Genomic DNA, 22,245 nt, shown 5'->3' with positions numbered 1-22,245 from the left:
ATTCATAACAAACATTTCTATGTATGTTGCATCACTTGAGTTGAAATGAATGTGCATTTAGTACAGCAGGAAGCTAAATTAGTACCAAGTGATGTCTGATAAATTCAAATCCTGTCTTGGACACAATCTTACGCTCCCAGTTTCTGCATGTGTGCCTCTGGCTGAGCCTACTCTGAGACCTTAGGCAAAAGCTTCTCTTCTTTCTTCCTTTTAATCCATTCTACTTCAAAGATTTGGACAGAAGCTTTATCTCAAACACTTTGTGTACAGTGCTACTTTATATTCAGGCAGGACAACAGACACAGTTTTTGATCGAATCCATAGAATAACCATAATATATATATAGATATATATATATTTTTGTAAATAAAAATGCTTTAAGTGACAAGTTTTAAAGCAATGCTGTTGTCGTGGTTTTGGGCCCAACATGACAACAAAGGAACATCCACATGGCCACTCACTCAACTCCCCCTCACACACACACTCTGGGATGAGGAGGACAAAGCTCCTTGGTGGAGACAAAGGACAAGGAGGGTTCTTCACCGATTAATGTCCCAGGAAAAACAGACTCAACCTGGGGAAAAAATAATAATGTAATTTCACACTAATCAAACACACACAGGACACAGACAACACACAGAGCAGGGCTTGCATATGTTACCCCACCCCTCCCTTCTTCCTGGGCCCAAATCACATATTATGGTGATAATGCAGCATTTAAAAAGTGATAAAAGCCTTTTTGCTTTGAAGAACTCAAACTGAATTAATAAATACATTTATTAAATTAATGTATTTCTATTTTTTCAAATAAACTTCTTTATTTTTTTATTTCAGATAACTCAACAGCTTGAGAGCATTTGTTTACAGATCATTGGCCTCGTTTTGCAGAAACATGTTATAGGTATGTTTTAGAGGTAATATTTTGAAAAATATTACATGTTTCTACATTTAAAAATTCTAAAATTAGTTATTGCAAATTATAGTGTCTTCCTGAACAGAACTTAATCTTTTTTGTGTGCTTCTTTAAAGACAAAAAAGTTGTTAATTTTCAGGTATTATTTGTTTCTTTGGATCTTCTCTTGTACGTTAGCCAGGTTGTTTATTGTGTTTTGGAGGTCAAACTCAAAAGCAGTTCTGGTTATAATTCTAGCTAGCTATATTAAAGGGCAATGTCTGTAGTTACATTAGTATTTTATGGACATGGTCAGCAGTTAAATTACTACTTTATCAGAACCCTACACTAAAACCTACACAGTTTTAAGGCCTTTAATAAAAAACAAAGGTTGAAAAAATAAAAATATTTTTCAGTAGATCATTTAGAAGAATGTCTTTGAAGTGCTGGTAAACATATATTTCTGCTGTGTATTTATAATAAAAACCTGTGCATATTGTTGTAACTACAGCCAACATAGGACCCATCTAAAGAGTCTTTTCCAATTTGTCTTATTTTTTCTACTTACTGATATAGTTACTGATTGCTTGGTGTCAGATTTCAAGGTATTTGCAAGCTACATTTATTTTTTAAACACCCTACTTCAAGTTGTTTCTCCTTTCCAGAGTTTTACGAAGAAATTCTCTCCTTGGCCTACAGCTTGACATGCCAGATGATTTCACCTCAAATGTGGCAGCTTTTAGGTGTTCTGTATGAGGTTTTCCAGCAGGATTGCTTTGAGTACTTTGCAGGTATGATCACTTCTAATGATGTTTCCAGCAATTGGGAATTCATCTCTAAAACCCACCTCAATAGGGGTTACTTTCATGTAGTGCCTTGGTTTAAAACCATTATGCATTTGAGTCATGCCCTGACCGTCTGTTTAGTGTGGGAGTATAACAGGAGAATATTTAAGTGGGACAAGCATGTTCAACTCTGTCAGTGCAATCAGTTATTGTAGGATGTCGTGAACTCAAAGAAAGCTGAAATATACAAAGTTGATGTGAAACTAGAAGTTAATTAATTAAAATGTACTCCTGTTCCATTTCCTCTTCTGAGAATGTACCCTACATGGTGTACTTTATGAAGAATTCTGCTAGAATAGACTTTTGCAGAGTTTGGATTTCCAGCTATATCCAAGAATCTGAGTTACTGAATTTCATTATAGGACTACAGCCTCACTGCTTAGCACTTCCATGGATTAGTTTTAATCTTTTCTCAATTGCCCTCTCTTTTCTGCAGATATGATGCCTCTCTTGCACAATTATGTGACCATTGACACGGATACTTTACTATCTAACCCAAAGCATTTAGAAATCATTTATGCTATGTGTAAAAAGGTAAGGCTTCTGATTCTTACTGTTTTGCTTATCACTGGTACTTCAAAATTGGATTAGTGGAGCAACTTGAACATGCCAGGTGGTGGCCAGTCATTTCAGAACAAAATGAAATTTGATCTCGGCTCAGTTTCAAGTACACATGGCACCTTCACACTTCTTAAGTGACATGCTTCTTAAAAAATTGCATGCACAAGTCTGTGTGGGAGAAAGTTGCTATTTGTCTTGACTCTCCTATGAACAGCTATTTTAGTAAGTAGAGGAATTAATGAAGCCTGATATCCTTGTGTATCTTGCAGTTGCATTTTCTAGTTGTCAGCTAAGGTGCAAACTCAATTGAAGTTCTTCCTACATTTATACAGTTTCTCTTTTATGCTGATTCTATCGTGTAAGTATGAGATCATGCTGCAGCCTTTCTCTGCTTTTGGGCATTACAGAGTGTTAGGCATCTAGCTACCTGCATATTTTTAAGAAAGTTATAAAATTTGAATGTTTGGGAATTATGCTGCTCTGACCATGGGGTTGAAAAGTATGGAGTCGGTTTCTTATGTATGTGCCTGTACATGGAGTGATTGCATACATCTTGTTTTTAATCAGACACTAGCCTAGATATAGGACTGCACTTTGCCAGGTTGTTAATCTGCCAGTGGCTATTAGAACTGAAATTTAAAAAAGGATGTGGAAAACATAAGTGATTCTTACAAGTATCATTTCCTTTAAAAAGAGGAAAGTGATAATGTGTAAAAAAACCCTAATATTCATAAAGAACTATAACAATTTCTTACAATTTTAAAAAATTTGTCTTTAGGTACTTATCCTTGTTATGTCCCATAGAGATTATTTTTAATGTATCTTAATTCCTCACAAAATATAGCACAGGTAGATATGTACGTGCCATGTAGAAGTTTTTAATGTATGCAGGTACAGGACCACTTGCTTTCAAAGTTGTCAGGGATTAATGCTGATAAACTATGTTGCCATTCTGCTTGTTAGGTGTTAACAGGAGATGCAGGAGAAGATGCAGAGTGCCATGCAGCCAAACTCCTAGAAGTCATTGTTCTTCAATGCAAAGGACGGGGTATTGACCAGGTGATACATATTGAACAGTTTTTCTTTTTACAGATTTCAAATGATACGTGTATAATTCCTGAGAAAAGCAGATGAAATCAGAGAATTTGAGGGAAATGCAAAGTGTGGGAATGGGGACAAATACAGAGTTTGTAGGGTGGTTGTATTTTTGTTTGCTTGGGGTTTTTTTGGTTTTTTTTAGTATTTGAGATTAGTGGGCATGACTGAAAAATTAATATAGACTGAATGATAAGGGCATAGTATGATGTATAGGATTGCCTTTTTTTTGCTTTCTCTCAATAAGATTTCCCTTTTGATGCAAAATACACATTGATAAAACTGTTGTGGCTGAGAGGTTAACTATGTCTGTCCAGCTACTGAAGTTGTTTCTCCAAGCAATATGAACTTGGTCCTTTTTAGTATTTGGAGTTACTCAATGCATTTGGAAAGGAAGAATTTTTAGCATGACTGGGTTGTGATTGCTGGGAAAAACATAATTACAATTTTCTGGAATTGCTTAGAACACGCTTTTAGATAGTCTTTTGCCTATTAAGGGTTAAATTGTGGTCGCATGTTTTACATAAAACTTCAGCCTAAAATCAAAATTGTATTTGATGTTGCCACAGTGCAGTCCATGGACTTCAGTGATAAATTTTCAGTTAATTTCACTGAAACCAAGGGAACTTGACCAATGTAAATCTAAAGTCATTGAAGGTGAAAATGTTCTCCAGAGGATTTTATTCTTTAAAGAAATCTGGAAGAGATTAAAGTGAATTGTATGCATTTGCATTGAAATAAATATGTAGTGGAAGGAAGTGGAATATGTATGTAATATATAGTGGAAGGCTTGAGCTTCACGACTGTGAATTAAAATGGTTGCACACTGAACTGAAACCCATAAACTAAAACCACTAATAATGCTTTGCAAAATATTATAAAGCATTAACCTGCATGTTGAAATCTTTGTAGAAGTTTATTTAATTATGTAGAAATTTGTATGTTTGCTTTTACTTGAATAAACTCACCTTTTGGGGAGGATTTATAAGCTCTTAATAAGAAGCTTAAAATGCTTTTATACTAGGAGGTGTATAGAATGCATTCCTAGGTTATACCTGAACTCAAGGTAACTCTGGAGATGAATTCTGATAGAAGTATTTTAAATGTTTATGTTGTCAGATGCCTGCACTTTTGCCAAGAAAGGTTGGGCCAGATGATCCTTGAGGTCCCTTCCAACCTGGTATCCTATGCTTCTGTGATTCTGTATGTAATGCTTGGTTGTTTGTTTTTGGTTTTTTCTCTTTTATATTTATATGCCCAGTGTATTCCCCTCTTTGTGGAGGCTGTTCTGGAGCGGTTAACTAGAGGAGTTAAAACAAGTGAGCTTCGTACCATGTGTCTTCAGGTTGCCATAGCTGCACTCTACTACAATCCTGACCTACTTCTGCACACCTTAGAGAACATCAGATTTCCACACAATCCTGAGCCCATCACTGCACAGTTCATAAACCAGTGGATGAATGATACAGACTGCTTTCTTGGGCAAGTATTGTGTTCTTTTCTTTTAAAAGTCCTTGATTTTGACTGTTTGTGTCCCTAGTGATGTTGGTGGAAGAGTTCTCGTTCTTTGGTTAGTCTAAATAACAGCCATCCACTCTGGGTCTAATTGCTGTGGTGCCATTAAAGGTAACCTATGTCCACGTAACTTTTCTAGGTCTGTTCAGCTACATGCTGAATTTTCTGTGTTATGAGGATGCAAGGGTACAATACATATCATCTTTCAGAATTCTTTAAAAATCCTTCATTACAAATTATCTACTTCTTCAAAAGATAGTCCAGCATACATTGAGCGTGGGTAGGATTCAGAGCTAACCAGCAGGATTTCAGAGAGATGTTAACTTTTTTTTTGGAAACACTGTATACATACTTTCTGATCTATATTTTGTAAAGTATTTTTAACTGCTCCATTTAATGTCAAAAAACACTATTATTCTGTCCAGTGAATCCCACACTCTAATTTTAGTCCCTGCCAGTTATTCATGATCAGTTTACGTATTTAGCATTATGCCATTGATACTGACTGTTTAGCATGCTCCTGAACTTAAACTTCATTCTGACCTCCCTTGCCCATGTGGTAGGTACACAGCACTAGTGTTCACTTGTGCAGGAGCTGAACATTTGTAAAGTAAATGAAGGCAGACAAAGCCTGTCATCACATAGCTTAGCATGCACTTGGTGCGGGGAGGATGTGAAGTCCTTTGCTTGGCAGTGCTTGCCTCTCAGCTGAGACGTGGCATCTGACTGTGAAATTCAAATCCTCTTAAGCGCAGAGCAGACAGTCAAATGTAGTTAGCAGCTACCTCTCACCTTCCTGCTCTGAGTTACGTTTTGTCACTGGAGGCTGACAACTGACTGCAGGTGTACAGGTAGGCTTAGAACATGTCTGTGCATAGCCTGTGTTAGGAGTTATACCATGAATGAGGATGGGTTGAGACAGGCAGCTCTTGACCCACAGATGTGTACCTTATTTTAGGTTGTCATTCTTTACGTACCTGGTTTTTATTGGCACAGTCTTTTCTTTCCAATTCTAAACAAGTCTCTAGAGGGCTTCTTATAAGATGGTTTCTTATTTGAGTTAATCTTCCCTGAACAGAATTCTGTGCCATCTTGGTGTTGCTGCATTAATGCCTCAGTGTCCATCTGGAATTTAGAACTGTGTTACGCATTATAGCACTGCATTGCTTCTTTTGTATCTATAATAAAATAGTGAATCTAAATCAATGAATAACCAACTGGTATATGCGGTTTTTGCTCTCAGCAAAATGCCTGCTTTGGTGTATGCAGGCTTTGTGCAGATTCCCCATTTGTGTCTGTATTTGAAGGTATTACTATAGCAGTCTCTCAGAAAAAAACAAATGAACTAGAAGTTCTAAGTTAAACAGATAAAAAGTGGGGGGAAAATTGCTTATATATTATAACAAAACAAGACATTTCATAATATCACAACCATTCTGATGTCTTCTACCTGCTGTGTATATAAAATGTCTACAGTATGTCCTGTATCTTGACATAAATACACGTCTTGTCAATTAGAGGGGTTGCTTGAGTTGGTGCCAAAGAAGGCATAAAGGACCCAATGTCCCTCATTTATTTTTGCAAGCCAGTGGCTGAAAAACGGTACCTTTAAGTCTAGTTCTCCCACACCTTGTGGTAATGTTATTGTTAATTACTAAATTATTTTTATATTTACTGACTTCAGAAAAGAGCAAGATGTTTTAGGATTTCCATGTACTGATTTTTTTTTTTATGGCTGAAGCAAAGTTCTTGAGATTCAGCTCTTTGTGCTGCCCTTTTTTCTACTGCATATCAAATGCTGAATGCATACAGACACAGTATGAAAGAAGATATTCCCTACAGGTGGTAAACTTGTCATTCCTTTTTTAAAGGAAAATAAAAATGGAACAGAATTGTAGCCTGAAACAGTTGGAGCACTGGTGCGAAATTAGTCAGATCCAGAGGGATAAAATGTTACAGATCTGACTAGGCTCCAACCTCAATTACTCCTGTGAGATACAGCTTAACTTTCAGTTCTTTTGTGTCAAAAATCATCAGCTACTGTAACTGTGGTTCAACCAACTTCTTCTTCAGAGCTGAAACAAAGGTTGACAAAACCTATGAAATAGAAACACAGGTATCATTATGCTGGATTCTGCTTGAACTTTGCACTTGAATGGCAGCAGAATATTAAAATTTATCTTATCTGATTGGCTGCTACCAGCACTGAAATAAGTATCTGTAATACGGCTTAACTCTTCTTCAGTGCTGTCTTTTCAGTATGTGGCTTCCAGGGCTTCTTTTGCTATAGTATTGTTTGTCAGGCACTGCAGGGTGTTGGGAGGGACTTCCTCCCTCTCCCACAGGACAGCACTGCTTCTAGAAAACCATTTGTTTAGTATCATAGAATGGTTCATGTTGGAAGGGGCCTCTAAAGGCCATCTAGCCCAACCTCCCTGCATTGAGCAGGGACATCTTCAACTGGATCAGGTTGCTCAGGACCCTGTCCAACCTGACCTTGAATCCAGGGCTGGGGCTTCTATCACCTCTCTGGGCAACTTGTTCCAGTGTTTCACCACCCTAATTGTGAAAAATATCTTCCCAATGTCTAGTTGAAATATCTACCCTCTTTTGGTTTAGTACCGTTACCCCTTGTCTTATCACTACAGGCCCTGCTGAAATGTTTGTCCCCATCTTTCTTACAGGCCCCCTTTAAGTAACAGTAGTAAGGATCGTCATCTGAACAGCAGCCAGATGTTCAGAGGTCTAACTGAAAAGGAAAAGACAGAAATGCAAACAAATTCTGGCTTTCTTGAAACCCTTCTTTAGGTCCATGCCTGCAGACTTTATGTATTTTCATCAGTGAAGACAGCAGTGGGGACCCTGAATTTTACTCCTTTTCCTCACCAGCCATCATTTACTGCTGCTTTGGTTTATGGATAGGTTGCTTTCCAGCAAGAGGCACTTTTAGGCTTAAATTCAAATCAATTGGAAGACTTACACATTCTAGGGAAATTGGAGACGATCAAAGTAAATCCACTTCTAGGTGAAGGACCAAGATAATCTTACTGCCATTTCTTTGTCAGCTGTGCGGGAATTTGTGACTTACTGGTAACACTGGCTCTTCAAGATGCTTTGTCACACCCCTCTGTCCTTCTTCTGCCTCTGTAAACTTCGTAGCCATAGCTCCTGCTCTGCCAGCAGTAGGGTTGTGTGTGTCTGCATGCTCTAAGGCTGGAGCCAGCATTTTTTGCCAAAAAGTATGCAGCATTTCTTGAACAGCACTTCTGAATGTGTGAGATGGAATATATGGGAATAATGTACCTTGGGGGGCAGGGAGAAGTAGATTCAGTAAGGTAAGTATCTGTTTTTCCGTGTTATTAAAATTAGGGAAGCTACTTAAAATTGATCAGAAATTTCAAAAATTAAAAATTTTCCAAGCAAGGAGAGTTCAGATCTCATTTTAAGACTGTGCAGAAAGTGGATGCTACACATCTGTGGATGTGTGCCCCATAACACCCATGTACCACAGTATACTGTAGTTATGTATTTCTTAATGTTTTCTACTATAACTTCAAACTGAAAAGCCATTTGTAGAAATATTTGTTCCTTACTGCTTTCCACCATTTCCCTGACAGCTGAAATTTGTTTGAGACTGCTGTGTGACTTATGCTTGCTCTCATACTAAAAATTGTTTTGTGGAAGCTAGTGTGAAAAGAAAATATAACTTGCTTAAAAAAACCCCACCTCAGTAAGTAGTTTTATTTTTTTTAGAAGCTGAGTAGGGGAATTTATTTTATAAGAGTTTAAATACTTAGATGTCCTAGTATTCTCAGTCTTGCATATGAAATTCCAGTCTTATATAGGAAAACAGAGTTGGTTCCAACTTTGCAACTAGAAGGAAATGGCTAATTATTTGCAGTTTGTCCAGGAATTGGATTGATGTAATAGAAGCAATGTGATCCTCACATAAAGGAGCACAGCAAACCAGTAAGGGCTTAGTGATTTCCCTTTGAAATGCTTCCAGCTTGGTCTAAAATACAAAAGATTCTTAGGTCTTTTTGTCCTGTATTGAAAGGAAGTGTATTAGCAAGAAAAGGCCCTACAGATTATGAAGACCACAAGCAGCTTGTTAAAAATAACTTGTCAAGGAGTTGTGCATTGCACTGCCACGTGTTGCATGTTTAGTACTCCAGGCTTGATATACCAGGGGGCAAGCAGAGTACATGATTGTTAGGGAGGACCATTGTGTGCTGCTGAGCAAGTAAGTTCAGATCTCAAAGCACAAAGAACTAAGAATAATAGTGTCCAGGCTCCCTCTCTGCAGATGCAAGGGTGCTGAAATAATGAGCCTTTTGATAGCCAGGGCGTGGTCCTGAAATAATTCTTCACCATTATTAAACTATGTAAATTACATAAAACTCTGTTTTGCTTGTTCACTTATTTGGGTTCTTGATACAGCTGCGGCATAGTAGAACTTCAGGCATGGCAGTTGCTTATCCTTCTGTTTGTCTCTGCTAGCAGGTGGAAGAAACAAGCCTCTTTTTGGCTCAGGGTCACTAAAGATGGCTTCATGCCTCAATTTCCACTGTCCTGCTAGGCCTTCTCATAACATGCATATTCTGAAGGCGTGTTCATTCTTACAGCTTCTCTGTTTAAAAGCTTGAAAATGGAGCATGACAAATATGTTGGGTTTTTGGCTGTTTGGGCTGGTTCCTAATGATGACTCCCTTTTAGACAGCAATGCTTGATTCTTGCACTTTTGTTTGCTGTCCAGAAGAGATAATTTAGTATGAAGCTAAGCCACTAATTACTAGGGGTTTTTTACGTTTTTCTGTGTTGCATTTTGCAATTGGCATTGTGTAATGGCAGCTTTTTCAAATGTATTATAGAAGGTAGTGCCAAGTGTCATTAACTACTCTGGCACTTGTGCACTGAAATTGCTTCATCAAACATTTGGGTCTTGAAGCAATTTCATGGCTTCCTAGTGTCAAGATGCAGGATAGAAGTCTTGTGCATGGATTACAGAGCTTAGATCAAACTTGGGTGAAGGTGCTGGCAGGGACAGGAGGTAGAGGAAGTTCTTTCCTTTTGTACTTGCAGTAAGGACAACTCTTCCAAAGAAGCTATGCTTTGTCTGTAGGTAGCATCATCTTTAGCTTGGATTTTGATCTTCACAGTGTTGGCATGAGAGCAAATGGCAATGAATTTGTTTTCAATATAAATAAACTGATAGTAGTAAGGGGTTTAATTTTTTTTTTTTTTTTTTGTGAAAGCAGGCCCTGTTGCCCTGGCTCAGTTTCTTTGATTGCTTTGTATGCCCTCTTTTGTGCCCCTTTCCTTCAGAAAAGGGGGTATTGCTGTTAGCAGTCATGGAAGGACACTCTTCACCTACTTGTGTTTTAGTACATTTTTCAACACGTGTAATGGAGCAGCCAAACCAAACATGACAAAGCATGTCATTTGTTATGCTAGTTGACTTTGTTTTTCTTGGAAGGTCTTCTGTGATCGTAACGTTTTGCATGGTCATATGTAATTTATTATTGTTGTCAACTACTCTGAAAATGGAATAACTTGCCTAAGCCCTAGTGGGACTAACAGCGTGGGAGGTATAATGAAATCCCTCCAGATTCCCAACCTCTTTAAAGCACATATAAAGGTCAGAAATCTGCAATACATGATCACTTGTATTACTTAAAGAATACTAACTAACATGTTCAGTAACATGTTGTATGGGATCTTTGGTAATGAAATTGTAAGCACTTCTAAAATTGCATTTTGACAACAATTTTTGAAGTGGTGGATTGAGTTGGCTATTACCCTGTAAGCTTTATTGCAGTCTATGGTTCGCATCTTACTAGTTTCTTCTCTTTCAGCTTATATTCTCTTTGTTCCAAAGGAAAACTGATTCAGTAATGGAGGTACCTACTGAGAGTCTGGCCATTTTCTGTCAGCTCTGGAGATTTGCTGTAGGTCTTTCTGAAACTTCTTTCTGGAACTACTTGTCCTCTAGAAGGCTTTCACAGAGTCTGTCAGCATCAAATTGAATAGTTCAAATAAAACAAGCTCCTCTTGAACCCATAATAATAAAATACCATAATGTTAGAGGAGAGTTGAATACTACTGATATTTCCAGTAAAGGAGAACTGAAGAGTATCTGCAGAGGCAGTTAGAAAATTTTTCCCTGTCTTGTTTGCAAATATCTTCTATTTCTGGAAGTGAAAATCCATTCTTATTTTTAAGAGCATAGGCTCTTACCTAGTTTCCTGGCTATGGTCAAATAAAAATCTTTCTGCTACTTACTTCATTATTTTTTTTCCCTTCTATTATCTCTAGTTTGTTTTACTGGAGATAAACATTTACCTCATTTACAAGTTCCCTGTTTGAGTGTAGTGCCACTTATTTCCCTGCTTTCACTGGAGTTACCAATGCATCTCAAGTTTATGTTGGAAATTGGATGTATAATGCAGCCATTCTGATGAGTTTTTAATAAACATGTTTAAATACAGCTAACCCTGTGGCACTCCATATGTGCACCCTGCAATTCAGTGCATTCCTGCTTATCATTTCTCTGATAGTCTTTTGCTGATTTCAATCCCTGCAACAGTACTACTCTCGAAGCCAAGGCAAATTAATTTTCCATCCTATTTAATGATGATAATCTGTATCAAATGCTTTATTAAAGACAAGATATTCTACATAATTATGAAACAGTATTTATTTAGTATTACAAACTTTGCATTTGGTAATCAGAAACAGTTGTTACAAGAATTTGACCAGTGCTGGAAAGGTATGTAATGGTTATTGGATGAGTACTTTTTGGATGGGGAACTTGTATTGAGAACAAAGGAAAGAATGTGTTTAGGGACTTTGAACTTATTCTCTGTGACATTGTCTTCTGCCATGTCAAGCACCAGGGCTTTAATGATCTCTACATATCCTTGCAGTGAAAATCTTTTTTTTTGTCTAACAAGTGTGTGTTTTTTCAGACTCCATGACAGAAAGATGTGTATAATAGGACTGAGCATCTTAATGGAATTGCAGAACCGGCCACCTGCAGTGGATGCTGTTGCTGCTCAGATTGTCCCATCAATCCTTCTCCTCTTCCTGGGTTTAAAACAAGTTTGCGCCTCACGAGAGCTCACAGAACATGAGGATCATGCTAAAGATGAAAAACACGTTGCAGAAGATAATGGTAAAATCTCCCCTTTTCACATTGTGGATTTTGTCTGGATTTAATTTAAAGGGGGTAAGAAATTGCAGTTCATTTATAAGACTCATTAGGCTGCTGAAAATAGCTCGGCTTACTGGGTTCTTGAAAGTTCATCTTAGGAATTGATTTTTCCTCCCAAAATGTAATAAAAACATTATAGTGTATAAGGGCTAACACTTTGTGCAAGGGTAGTATTGGTTTAAGAGCAGCAATAAAACCTGCAAGTCCACTCTTCTGGGTTATGTGCTCTGTCTTCTCACACAGGCAACAGGGGTTTTCCAGGACTGCACTGGTTATATTCTTGATTTGTGGAAAGAAGTTGTTCTAGTACCTTGAAAGACCTGTTTGGTTGAATTTTGAAGGAAATTCTAGCAAGTCTCCTGGGTCCAAATGGAAAGTGATTTGCAAATTGGGGTTTGAGACAGCTGAGGTTCCTAGAGTAGACAGACCTCTTACTGCTGTGTCTGGTGGAAGAGAAAAAACATCAGAGAATAACTTGTGGGGGGAATTGTGGAGAGTGAATTTTACACATTGCTGCAGGCAGATATTTCTGGCTGTATTGGACTTGAAACTGGAGATACATGGTTTGAGGTCTGCAAATTAGATCAGAAGGAAGCATATTGTGTAATTCACTAATTTTTTTACACATGATTCTACAGTAATGGAATTGCAGAGTTATTCTCAATGCATAGAAACACAGTATGGAAAGAGCACAGTAATTTTCAAATCTCTGTCCTGTGATTCAGTCCCTGCTTGTTGAAGATATAGTCATCTTTATTTCTTCTAAATTGTTCACACAAGAAAAGCTGAAGGTTTGGAATTGGAGGGGAATTTTTAAAATCTTGATTATAAGTCAGAAATATATTTCTTAAAGTAAGAAATAGCAGTGTTTAGAATTGCACGTTGGAACTGTATTTAATTCAGGTTGTAATAGTTGTTTCGTAAGCAGAATGGAAGGTAAAACTAAGCCAAAGATGCTATTTTAAGTTCGTTCAAATAAAAGAGCACTGAAGAATAGCAGGCAGACATTTGACCTACATCTGGTTTTCTCTTTTTTTGTGGTCAATTTATGAAGTCTGCGCAAGTGATGAAACACTTTGTCAAAGACACATTTTCTCAAAATTTTTTGATCCTGTAATTGCACAATGACTGCATAAATGAACGAAGAAAAAATTTGGCAGTTTCACATTCCCAGGTGTGCTTACAAACATCAGTTCAACTGAGCTTCAGTGTAGAAAGCATTTTAACAGCTTCATTTTTCCAATTCTTCTAAGATTTTGGGGGAAGGGTGTTAACAGAGGGTCCCCTTTCTAGCCAAAACCTAGATTTATTAAAACTGGTTTTCATCCATAAGTCAGTCTTCTTATACTTTTTAAATTTTGTTTTACAAAACACATCAATGCTTTTGCAGAAGAGATACCAAGTGACGAGGAGGAGACAAATGAAGTGAGCCAGGCAATGCAAGAGAACCATGGTGGAGGAGGAGGAGGTGGTGGTGGAGGTGGAGAAGAAGAGGACGAAGATGATGATGATGATGACTGGGATGAAGATGCATTGGAAGAGACTGCTCTTGAAGGGTTCAGCACACCTCTCGACCTTGAAAATGGTGTTGATGAATACCAGTTTTTTACACAAGCACTTTTAAGTATGTGTTTGCAGAATGATATAGCATGATTGAAATAGTTTGGAGCTGTTTATGGTCATCACAGTGAAAAACCCTCTTCTTTGTTACAAGTAGTAGTTTAGATTACTGAAGCTGGAAAATATGGTGTCCCTTTCTAATGTTAGTTCTATTATTTTTTTACTTGCAAGTACTTCAAAAAACAAATGGTAGCAAATACAGCTGGAGATTAATCCTCCTCATGTTCTCTTTCAGAACTTTTCAATCACAGCCTAAATAAGTGGGACTCAGTCACTAGAGGGACTGCTATATATAGAAATATTTGTCACTTTCTATATGCTGAAATCATAATGGAGAAATTATTTTCTCCTTTTCCTCTTTGGCTAATCCTATTGCTTTTAGTTTTGAGCATTGTCCATGAATAATGGCCTCATAGTTAACTTTTTATTTCAGAAAGCAGAGGATGTAATTAAGTTCCCCCAAACGGATTGTCTCGGTTACAGTGGGGATTCTGTGGTAAGAAAACTGACAGGACTACTCAACCAGTTTTGCAGTACAAATCCTGTTCTAAAACCAACCAGGGATTCTGTGTGTTTCATTTTGCTTGTCTGAAGTTAACTTGCATTGTAACCTGCTCATTGCTTTCCGTCCATTCCTGTTCTGGCAGCGGTGCAGAGCCGAGATGCAGCCTGGTACCACTCGCTGACAGCCCCGTTGAGTGAGGATCAGAAGAAACAGCTGCAGGAAATCTATACATTAGCAGAACACCGACGAAATGCTGCACGTGAGTCACCTTTCTGGGGCCGTTTTACCTGTTGCAGGGGTGCTGTAACTGCATCTCATCTGGAACAACGGAGAGAATAAGTCTCTGTGCTACTTAACATTTCCTGAGAAGCACAAGTAGGATATTCAAGTTATATTATCCCTTGTCTGGAAGTGTATGTTACTCAGATTACTTTAGCTTCTAATTAATGTCATTCTCATTAACGTGTACTGCTGTTTGAATAGGGTACAACTTGTTTTTTGCACAAACTGTCAGTTGAAATGAAGAGTAAATCAAGGCAGTATCTGGCTGTCAGCCAGGCATATGATGAAGATAACTATGGATTATTATGAGTTTAGCAGTTTTGTAACTTTTTAGCCACTAACATTGCCTTCACAGTCAATGTGAGCTTTTAGATGTTTAGAAAGCTTGCATTGTGGAAAATAAATTCAGATCTAATGAAAAAGCAAGCAGAATAGTGTAATATAGACTGATTCTGTAAAGGATTAATTTCTCAGTTCAGTTGTAGAACTATGAGAGTGTCTATGCATTTAGAGAAATCTGAGTGTAATTTATTACTGTCACTGCATTGAGAGAATGGCATTTTGACTCAAGAGTTTTTTCCACAACTTTGCATTCTTAGCTGAGTTGTATTGTCTCTGGCAAAAGTGTTCTCTTTAGGCTATTTTTCATATCCTTTCTGTTCTTTGTATTCCAGAGACTAAGACAATAGAACAACAAAGTGGCTACACATTTGACAACAAAGGACTGATCTCAGCATTTAACTTTGCTGGAGGTACTGCTGGTGGCAACTGAAGGATCAGCTACAAAGGTCAATGGGAAAGGTCTCATCATTGCATTTTCTTGAAATCATCCTGACTTCTGAGTGATAGGGGAGGGTAATTTAATGCTGCTGAAGGTTTTCTGGAAAATAGCAGTGTGCTTCCCCCACCAGAATGCTCTTTCTAATCAGCTACTGTAATGTACAAATTCTTGTGGTGTTTTTATAATTTGATGGACTGAAAGGAAACATTTGTCCTCAAGGAACCTGAATGACTGGGAGGGGCCAGGCTGCATCTAATTGAGTTGCACTTCTCAGGTTTTTGCTGTGAAGAATTGATAGATTTGTATGGATAACAGTGCCTTCTGTTGTACATGAATTGCCTGAACAAATGGATTCTGGAGTGCATTATAATTTTTTTAAGTGTAAGGACATTTCTTGATACACTGTAAGCCTTGGTTCCATGTTTTCCAGTCACCTGCATTTTACTGCTTGGTTTAATTGTTCGTTGATTGCATATGCATTGCTGGGTTCAGAATTTTATCTCATCTTCCCTCTTTGGTGCAGATGAGATGTGTAGAGGGAGGTGTCTGCTGGAGTTGCAAAGCATACACTGGCCACATCAGAGGGTCTTAAAATTGCAGATTTTCCCTTGATGCAGAAGTCTTAAATTATTTTTTATAGCCATGAATTCAACAAACTTGAGTTTTGATGGCACTCATGGCAGGTGGCTACCCTGAATTACCTCCTGCCTGGAAAGATGGTGTGGTCCTCGCACGTCGATATTCTACATGACAACTTATTCTTTCCACTCTTTTTTATGAATATTGGATTTTACTTGGGATTCTATAAACAAATTTTCTGTTTTTATGAATTCATTACCATTCCAGTGGTAAAACTGAATAGTGTGGTACAAAATATTTACAATATTTTATTTACCTTGATAGAAGAAAGAGAGCTCCAAACTTATTTCTTCTTACTCTTACACTTATGTGATTGAAATTCTGGTTTGCATTCCATCTGGCTGTTCTTGTCCTACACTGAAATTTAATTATCTGCCAGATTTTTTTTTCTGCCTAAATTTCAAAGACTGGTTTCTCATAAATTGAAACACATCTAACAAGATGTTTGTGAATATGTTCATTTAGAAAGAAACTGATAGCAGTACTAATTTGAATAGGTGCCCCTTCTTTAGATCTATTGGGATTACAGTGGCGTAGCCAATGTAAGCAGGGGTGCTTTAGAATGTGAAGTTTGGATTGGAGATAAAATGTTTAGACCAGATTTTGTCTGTATGTATTAATTTCTTTATCACTTAAAAATATGTAGCAGTTTCAAGCACATACTGATAATGTATGTCTTTAGAGCAGTGTCTCAACTGAAAAATCAAAGCCCTTCCCATACCCCATCTAATTACACATGGCTGGCCCTGCACTGTGCTGAAGCTTTCATTTTTCATATGTTAGAGTAATTGCAATTCAGTCTGATAAATCTTAGGCACTCTACACCGTGGCTGCTTGAAAACACCCAAGTGTCTCTGCCTGTTCCTTGCCCCATTCCCTGGAATTTTCTCAGCCTGACAGCTGCAGGGCAGAATGTTCTCTGCTGCTTTCCTTTCTCCTGCACCATTGTGTCATAGTCCTCTGGTGTTGTTCTCTGCTGCTGCCTTTTTTTTTTCTTTTTCTTCTCCCCCAGAGCAGCTGCAGAGTAAATTTGGCCTTGTGGAAGTTTTTCACTGCTGCTACTCACTTATTAGGTACAGTGAAAATATCTCACTTTTAAGTCTGTTGTACATACAAGAAACCATGAGAATTCCAAGATCTGTATTTCCAAAAGGGAACAATACATTGAGCTGCGTTGGATAGGCTCTGTAAGCTCAAGCAGCAGAGGACATCCTTTATTGTGAATGTTTATTTTTAATGAAAACTATAGGTCACTTTTGATAATTTAGGCCTGGGGGTCTATTGACTGAGGCAGTAGGAAGGCATTACTTCTGGTTTGTTGGAGAGTTTCTCCAAAACCATAGTAATTTTGAAATCCTTCATGAATTTAAGACATGATTTTGGAAGTGAAAGACATGGATGATGTCTCTCTTAACCTGACAATTGAACCAAGTATTAGGCAGGTAAACTGTTTAAGCCATTTCTTCTTTTATTTAAAGTGAAGAGATTGTTGAGTTTGGTTTCTTTCAAAGCCTATCTGCCTTCTGTACACTGGCATGCAGAGTAGATGAGAGACTTACTTTTTTCTGCTAATGAGGTTGCTTACACAGTCACAAGCTAATATTTAAGAGTTAATGTGTTGAAGGAAAAATCTGCTTTTCCATAACATCATCTTTGTGTCACTCAGCTGAACTATGGCTGCTCCCTCGTTCTGCTTCTTGTATACTTTTCAAATCAACTGCCAAGAAAATTTCATCCAGATGTTTCTTACAAGGGGTTTAATCAGCAGCATGGAGTCGAGAATCTTTGTTGTCTGTTTGGCAGTGGGGGTCAGAGATGTCTGAGGGGATGGCATGTAAAAAGGTTAAATGCCCTTCCCTTCCCAGGAGATTCATGAGTAAATGTTTCTACTGGCAAAAGCAAATGTTAATTATTTTACTCCTTTTTTTTGAAAAGGGTTTTCATCCAAAAAGATTTATTTGGCTCTAGCCTCCACTTTAACATATGGTTCTCTTTTAACATGATAAATATCTGTTTGTACATCATCATAAATAGGTAATGGATTTTAGGGATTTCTTTCTGAGCTGTGTCCAGCATTGTACTACATTAAAGGGAGAGTAACACAGATGTGCATTACTGTCTCACTTTGAAGCCAAGGTAGTCATGGAATATCACATACCAGCATGGGCCAACCAAGCATGATGCATTTGTCATTGCAAGTACAGAGAATCATGAATGTACTGTAAAATAAAACAAAGTTTGGTAACAGGTGATCTATGTTGCCCCATGCCCCCAAAGTGTGAGGTGACTGGTATGGGCATCATGGGGGCTTTACATAGGAAATTAGCACTATGTAGGTTATAATCATAGCAAATATAAACTTACATGCTAAGCTGCTTTTTCAGATAAAATTAACTGATCCTGGGTGTTGAATTGCATATGCTGTTTTGTCACTCTTGAAAGGAAAATAAGAATCACCACACGTTTTGGCTGTTTCTTTTTGCACTCTCTCTCTCTTTCAAAGTTGAAGTACTTGATTTGCTTTCATTATACAAAGGAAAATCTTTCATCAAAATGGCCAGCTCCAGGAAGAGTGAAGAATATCAAGCTAAGGAAAAAGCTAAAAAACCCTCAAACTTCAAAAATCCCCCCAAACCTACAGGTATGCACAGTGTGATTGAAATAAATGTGCTTTGGGAGTGTAAATCAAAATGTGTAAAGAATGTTGCACAAAATGATATTGTGAGATTCTTTGCTTTAGGGGGAAAAGATGCCTGTGGGGGTGTCAGGGAGACATGAAATGAACTGCTTTAGGCCATGTTCTTTGCCTGTGAAGTCCAGGCTGTTTGTGACTCTGGATTCTGTCATATGTTGTAGAGAAGAGAAGGTAGGACAGTAGAGGATTTTTTTTAACTATAAAACAAAAGTCTGTCCTGAGACTTTTGTAAGCCAAAGGAATTGCAGACAACATGAATGATTAACTGTCTTTTGTCTCCAGAGTACTTTTCAGCCTTTTTTCTTCCCTCCTTCTGTTTGCCAACCACTATGTTATCACGTGTTACAGGGGATATTTGAAATACTTGAAAAGGTAAAGCTTAATTTTTTTTTTTTTTTAAATCCTGTTGTTCTTTATGCAATGCAACCTATACATTGCAGTTCTATCTATAGAACAAAGTCTCTCATTTTATGTATGGCAGCAGATGGTACAGAACTACAAAAACTCCTCACTTGTGCCTCTGGCTTGATGAGTGTTTCTGTTCTTTTACTTCTTAGTATAGGTTCTTGGAAATCCCCAAAGCTTGCACTGAATTTTGCTCAAAGGATACACTATGCTCCAAATATACTATGTAATGGAGTACTCAGTCCTAGTACTGAGATATGCCCTCGTCAAGCTTTTGATAACATTTGACAGTCTGGCAGGCAGTTCCTCAACAGTCTCTGTCTCTGATTGAGGACACTCTTCAAATCCAAGAGACTGTCTTTGCAGAGGAACAGAGAATTGTGTTTCCCTCATTGCAGCAAAGCCTATAGCAGGGATGGCTATCATCTTCTTGGCCTTATGAGTGAAAATAGCACTCTTCTTCTTGCAGATGTCAAATCTTACCCCAAATGGATGGGATAGAGTGGAGATGGATGTTCCCAGTGTAAAGGGATGTTCCCAGGGTAAAGGAAGCCAGGCACTATTCCAGATACCAGAAAGTCTTAGCAAAAAGCTATATTCTAAAGAGGATATATGAACAGGCCAAGCTGCTTGCTTTTGACACCTCTTCCACTGCTCCTGCTTTTGTAAAACCAAACAAACAAAACCAGTGTAAAATAAAAGAGAACTAAAGCAGTGCTTGTGCACAAGACAGGTCAAAAATCCCCTGGCCTGTGGATCTAATTCAAATACTCACTGCAAATGCACTTAGATACTTTTCAAATAGGATCTGCAACATCTGTATGGCTATCAGTACCCTGAATGTGACAGCTCTTATCAAGAGAGACAAAGACTTAATATGCTTTTTCTCAGGCAGAAAACAGATGCATCCCTTTAAAAAGTCTGTGAACCTCTTGTCCTGACTGATGTGCAGTCACCAACGAGTGTGATTCCAGCCTTTCTTCAAGGTTTGTCAGTGTATCTCCTACTAAAGGGCTACGTGAAGTGCTCTATGTCTAGGAAGCTAACCGATGAACAACTCCCTAGCTAAAGAGTTTTGGGGAACATCAGTTGAGAGAGAATCTGCAGGCATGTGGAATTGTGATGAATTGGGAAAGCATCCATTCAAACTGAGGTGATGAATTTAATATGATCTCAGATCTGCAGTGTTCCTGATGTTGCCTGGATCTTCCAGAGGAGCATCCATGAGCTTCATCCCATGCTGTTCTCCACGAAGATAACGTGCTTGGGCATCCCTGAATTTGGTGAAATGCTTTGAGCTTGTAATCGGAAAGCAATTTGATCTACAAGCTGATAGTTGTCCAGATCAGAAGAATGAGAGGCATGTGGTATATTAATACTGGGATAGAGGTTCACAATTTTAAGTGCTTAGCTATGTGCATAGTGGGGTGGGAAATGAACTTTCAGATGCATTGATTTCTTCAATTTGAATACAACAGTGTCAGCTCCAGGATTCACCTGAGGTGAACAGTGTTGATCAGAGGCTGCCTGCTGGACCATCCAGGACTGTGTTAGATGAAGTGAAATGCAAAAACTGAAAACTGGCTTGTCAGTTGAAGCTGTTGAGGAACAAAAATGAGTCTTTTCTTGAAACGGGATTTTAATAGTATGTTCAGGTATGTTTTAATTTTCAGGTTTCTTGCCCTTATGCAAAATACAAACTTAGTATGTGATATGGAGGCCTATTGATTTTTCACAGGGCTGTTTATCATTGAAGGTGTTTATCCAAGAATTGTTCCTCATTTTTAGATATTTTTAACATGTTTCTTAGTAAAGTTGCACATATTTCTCTCACTACTTACCCTGGACAGAGATGTTGGAAATGAGCTTAACAAAAGAACAACAATGCTTTGAAAGTTTCAGAGAAGACTATGCGTAAGGAGGTTATTTTTAGAATACAGAAGAACTATGGCCCCTGAAAAAAATATGAAACAACAAATATTTATACAATAGTGCATGGGGTAAAGAAATGAATGTAAGACAATGTAAGTGAGACTACATTCTTTTATCACAGCTGTAATGTTTTTTTTTCATTGCCAAATAATGTGTGAAAATAGCTTTTGATTGCATGTGCTCTTGGTAGTCACCTCAATGTAAATCACCTGAAATGTGTTTGTGCTCAAAAAGATGCCAAAGAGGTCATGCAGAGCTCTTTTGATATTGAAAGCAAAGACATGGGCCTGTGCCTGCAGTGACTGGAGAGCAACTGTTATGTGCTACATTAGCAGATTGGATTGCAGGATCATCACCTTTGGAAGAAGCTGAAAATACTAAACTGTGGATTGGGTTTGAGGGCAAGTATTGACAAATGCAAAACATGCATCGACAACAAGAAGAACCTCTTCGCAGCTTAAAGAATTCTGTACAGCGTTCTCTTAAGCTGTGCTGAATTTGCTTTAAAAATAGTAATAAATCTTACTGCTTAGGTCGAGTGTTACATCTGTTGTGCATATATATGGGAGGAATAATATTTCTTAAAAAAAAATGTTACATACCACCTACCAAGGAGCCCAATCTCATTTTATAGCCTCTCCTCGTACAGCCATAAAACTTATTTGCAAGAACACTCCAGAATTAATTTTAAACAAATGTGTTTTATCTAGACTTAATATGTGCATTTGTGTAGTACTGTGTGTTTGCTAATCTCAGACTTGTGAAGGCAGCTGTTCACGTGCATGCTTTGCCTGCAAAAGAACATTGCTGTCATTTCATGTAGGTAAGATAATTACGAAGCACCCAAATACAGTTGTCAAAATATAAAACTAGTTAAGATTGTCATCTTGCAGTCCTGGGAGAGGGGATTGCACCAGAGCTTGAGACAGTCTTCTGTGCATGGAATTAATGAAGAAGATAAGCACAGGACAAGAAGTTTATTGTACTGAAACTGCAAACCTGGTACTTGTATCAGTGGAGTTGCTGAAGTGGCCTGTTTGCTAAACTGCACCGTTTGATAATGCTTGCCCTTTTCTGTACGGTGCACTTCTGTGAATCCTCCACAGTATCTGCAAGAGCAGTGGGTTAGTGGCCCATTTTGATATCTGTGGAGGTTGAGTTAATGTAGTTTGCCCAAAGCCATAGTAGTGTGTTGCAGCTGGCACGAGAAATTAAAATTCTGGCTCTGTAGAAGTGCCTGGGAGTTTTGCCATAAGCTCTAATGG

General features: G+C 38.0%; 1 protein-coding gene across 1 annotated transcript in view; it reads left to right on the top strand.

The window, feature by feature from the left end:
- Positions 1-21,518, top strand: part of IPO8 (importin 8) — a 48,565-nt gene extending 27,047 nt beyond the window's left edge. The window contains exons 17-25 of the mRNA XM_051616188.1: positions 835-901; positions 1,558-1,683; positions 2,174-2,271; positions 3,262-3,357; positions 4,655-4,875; positions 11,877-12,082; positions 13,512-13,745; positions 14,389-14,505; positions 15,203-21,518. Coding sequence (XP_051472148.1) covers positions 835-901; positions 1,558-1,683; positions 2,174-2,271; positions 3,262-3,357; positions 4,655-4,875; positions 11,877-12,082; positions 13,512-13,745; positions 14,389-14,505; positions 15,203-15,300 — 1,263 coding nt within the window. The 3' untranslated portion in view covers positions 15,301-21,518. The remainder of the gene's footprint in view (positions 1-834; positions 902-1,557; positions 1,684-2,173; positions 2,272-3,261; positions 3,358-4,654; positions 4,876-11,876; positions 12,083-13,511; positions 13,746-14,388; positions 14,506-15,202) is intronic.
- Positions 21,519-22,245: the final 727 nt, after the last annotated feature.

This window comes from Apus apus, chromosome 1 (assembly GCF_020740795.1).
Source record: "Apus apus isolate bApuApu2 chromosome 1, bApuApu2.pri.cur, whole genome shotgun sequence".
Taxonomy (NCBI): Eukaryota; Metazoa; Chordata; class Aves; order Apodiformes; family Apodidae; genus Apus; species Apus apus.
This window is presented reverse-complemented; position numbering and strand designations above follow the sequence as displayed.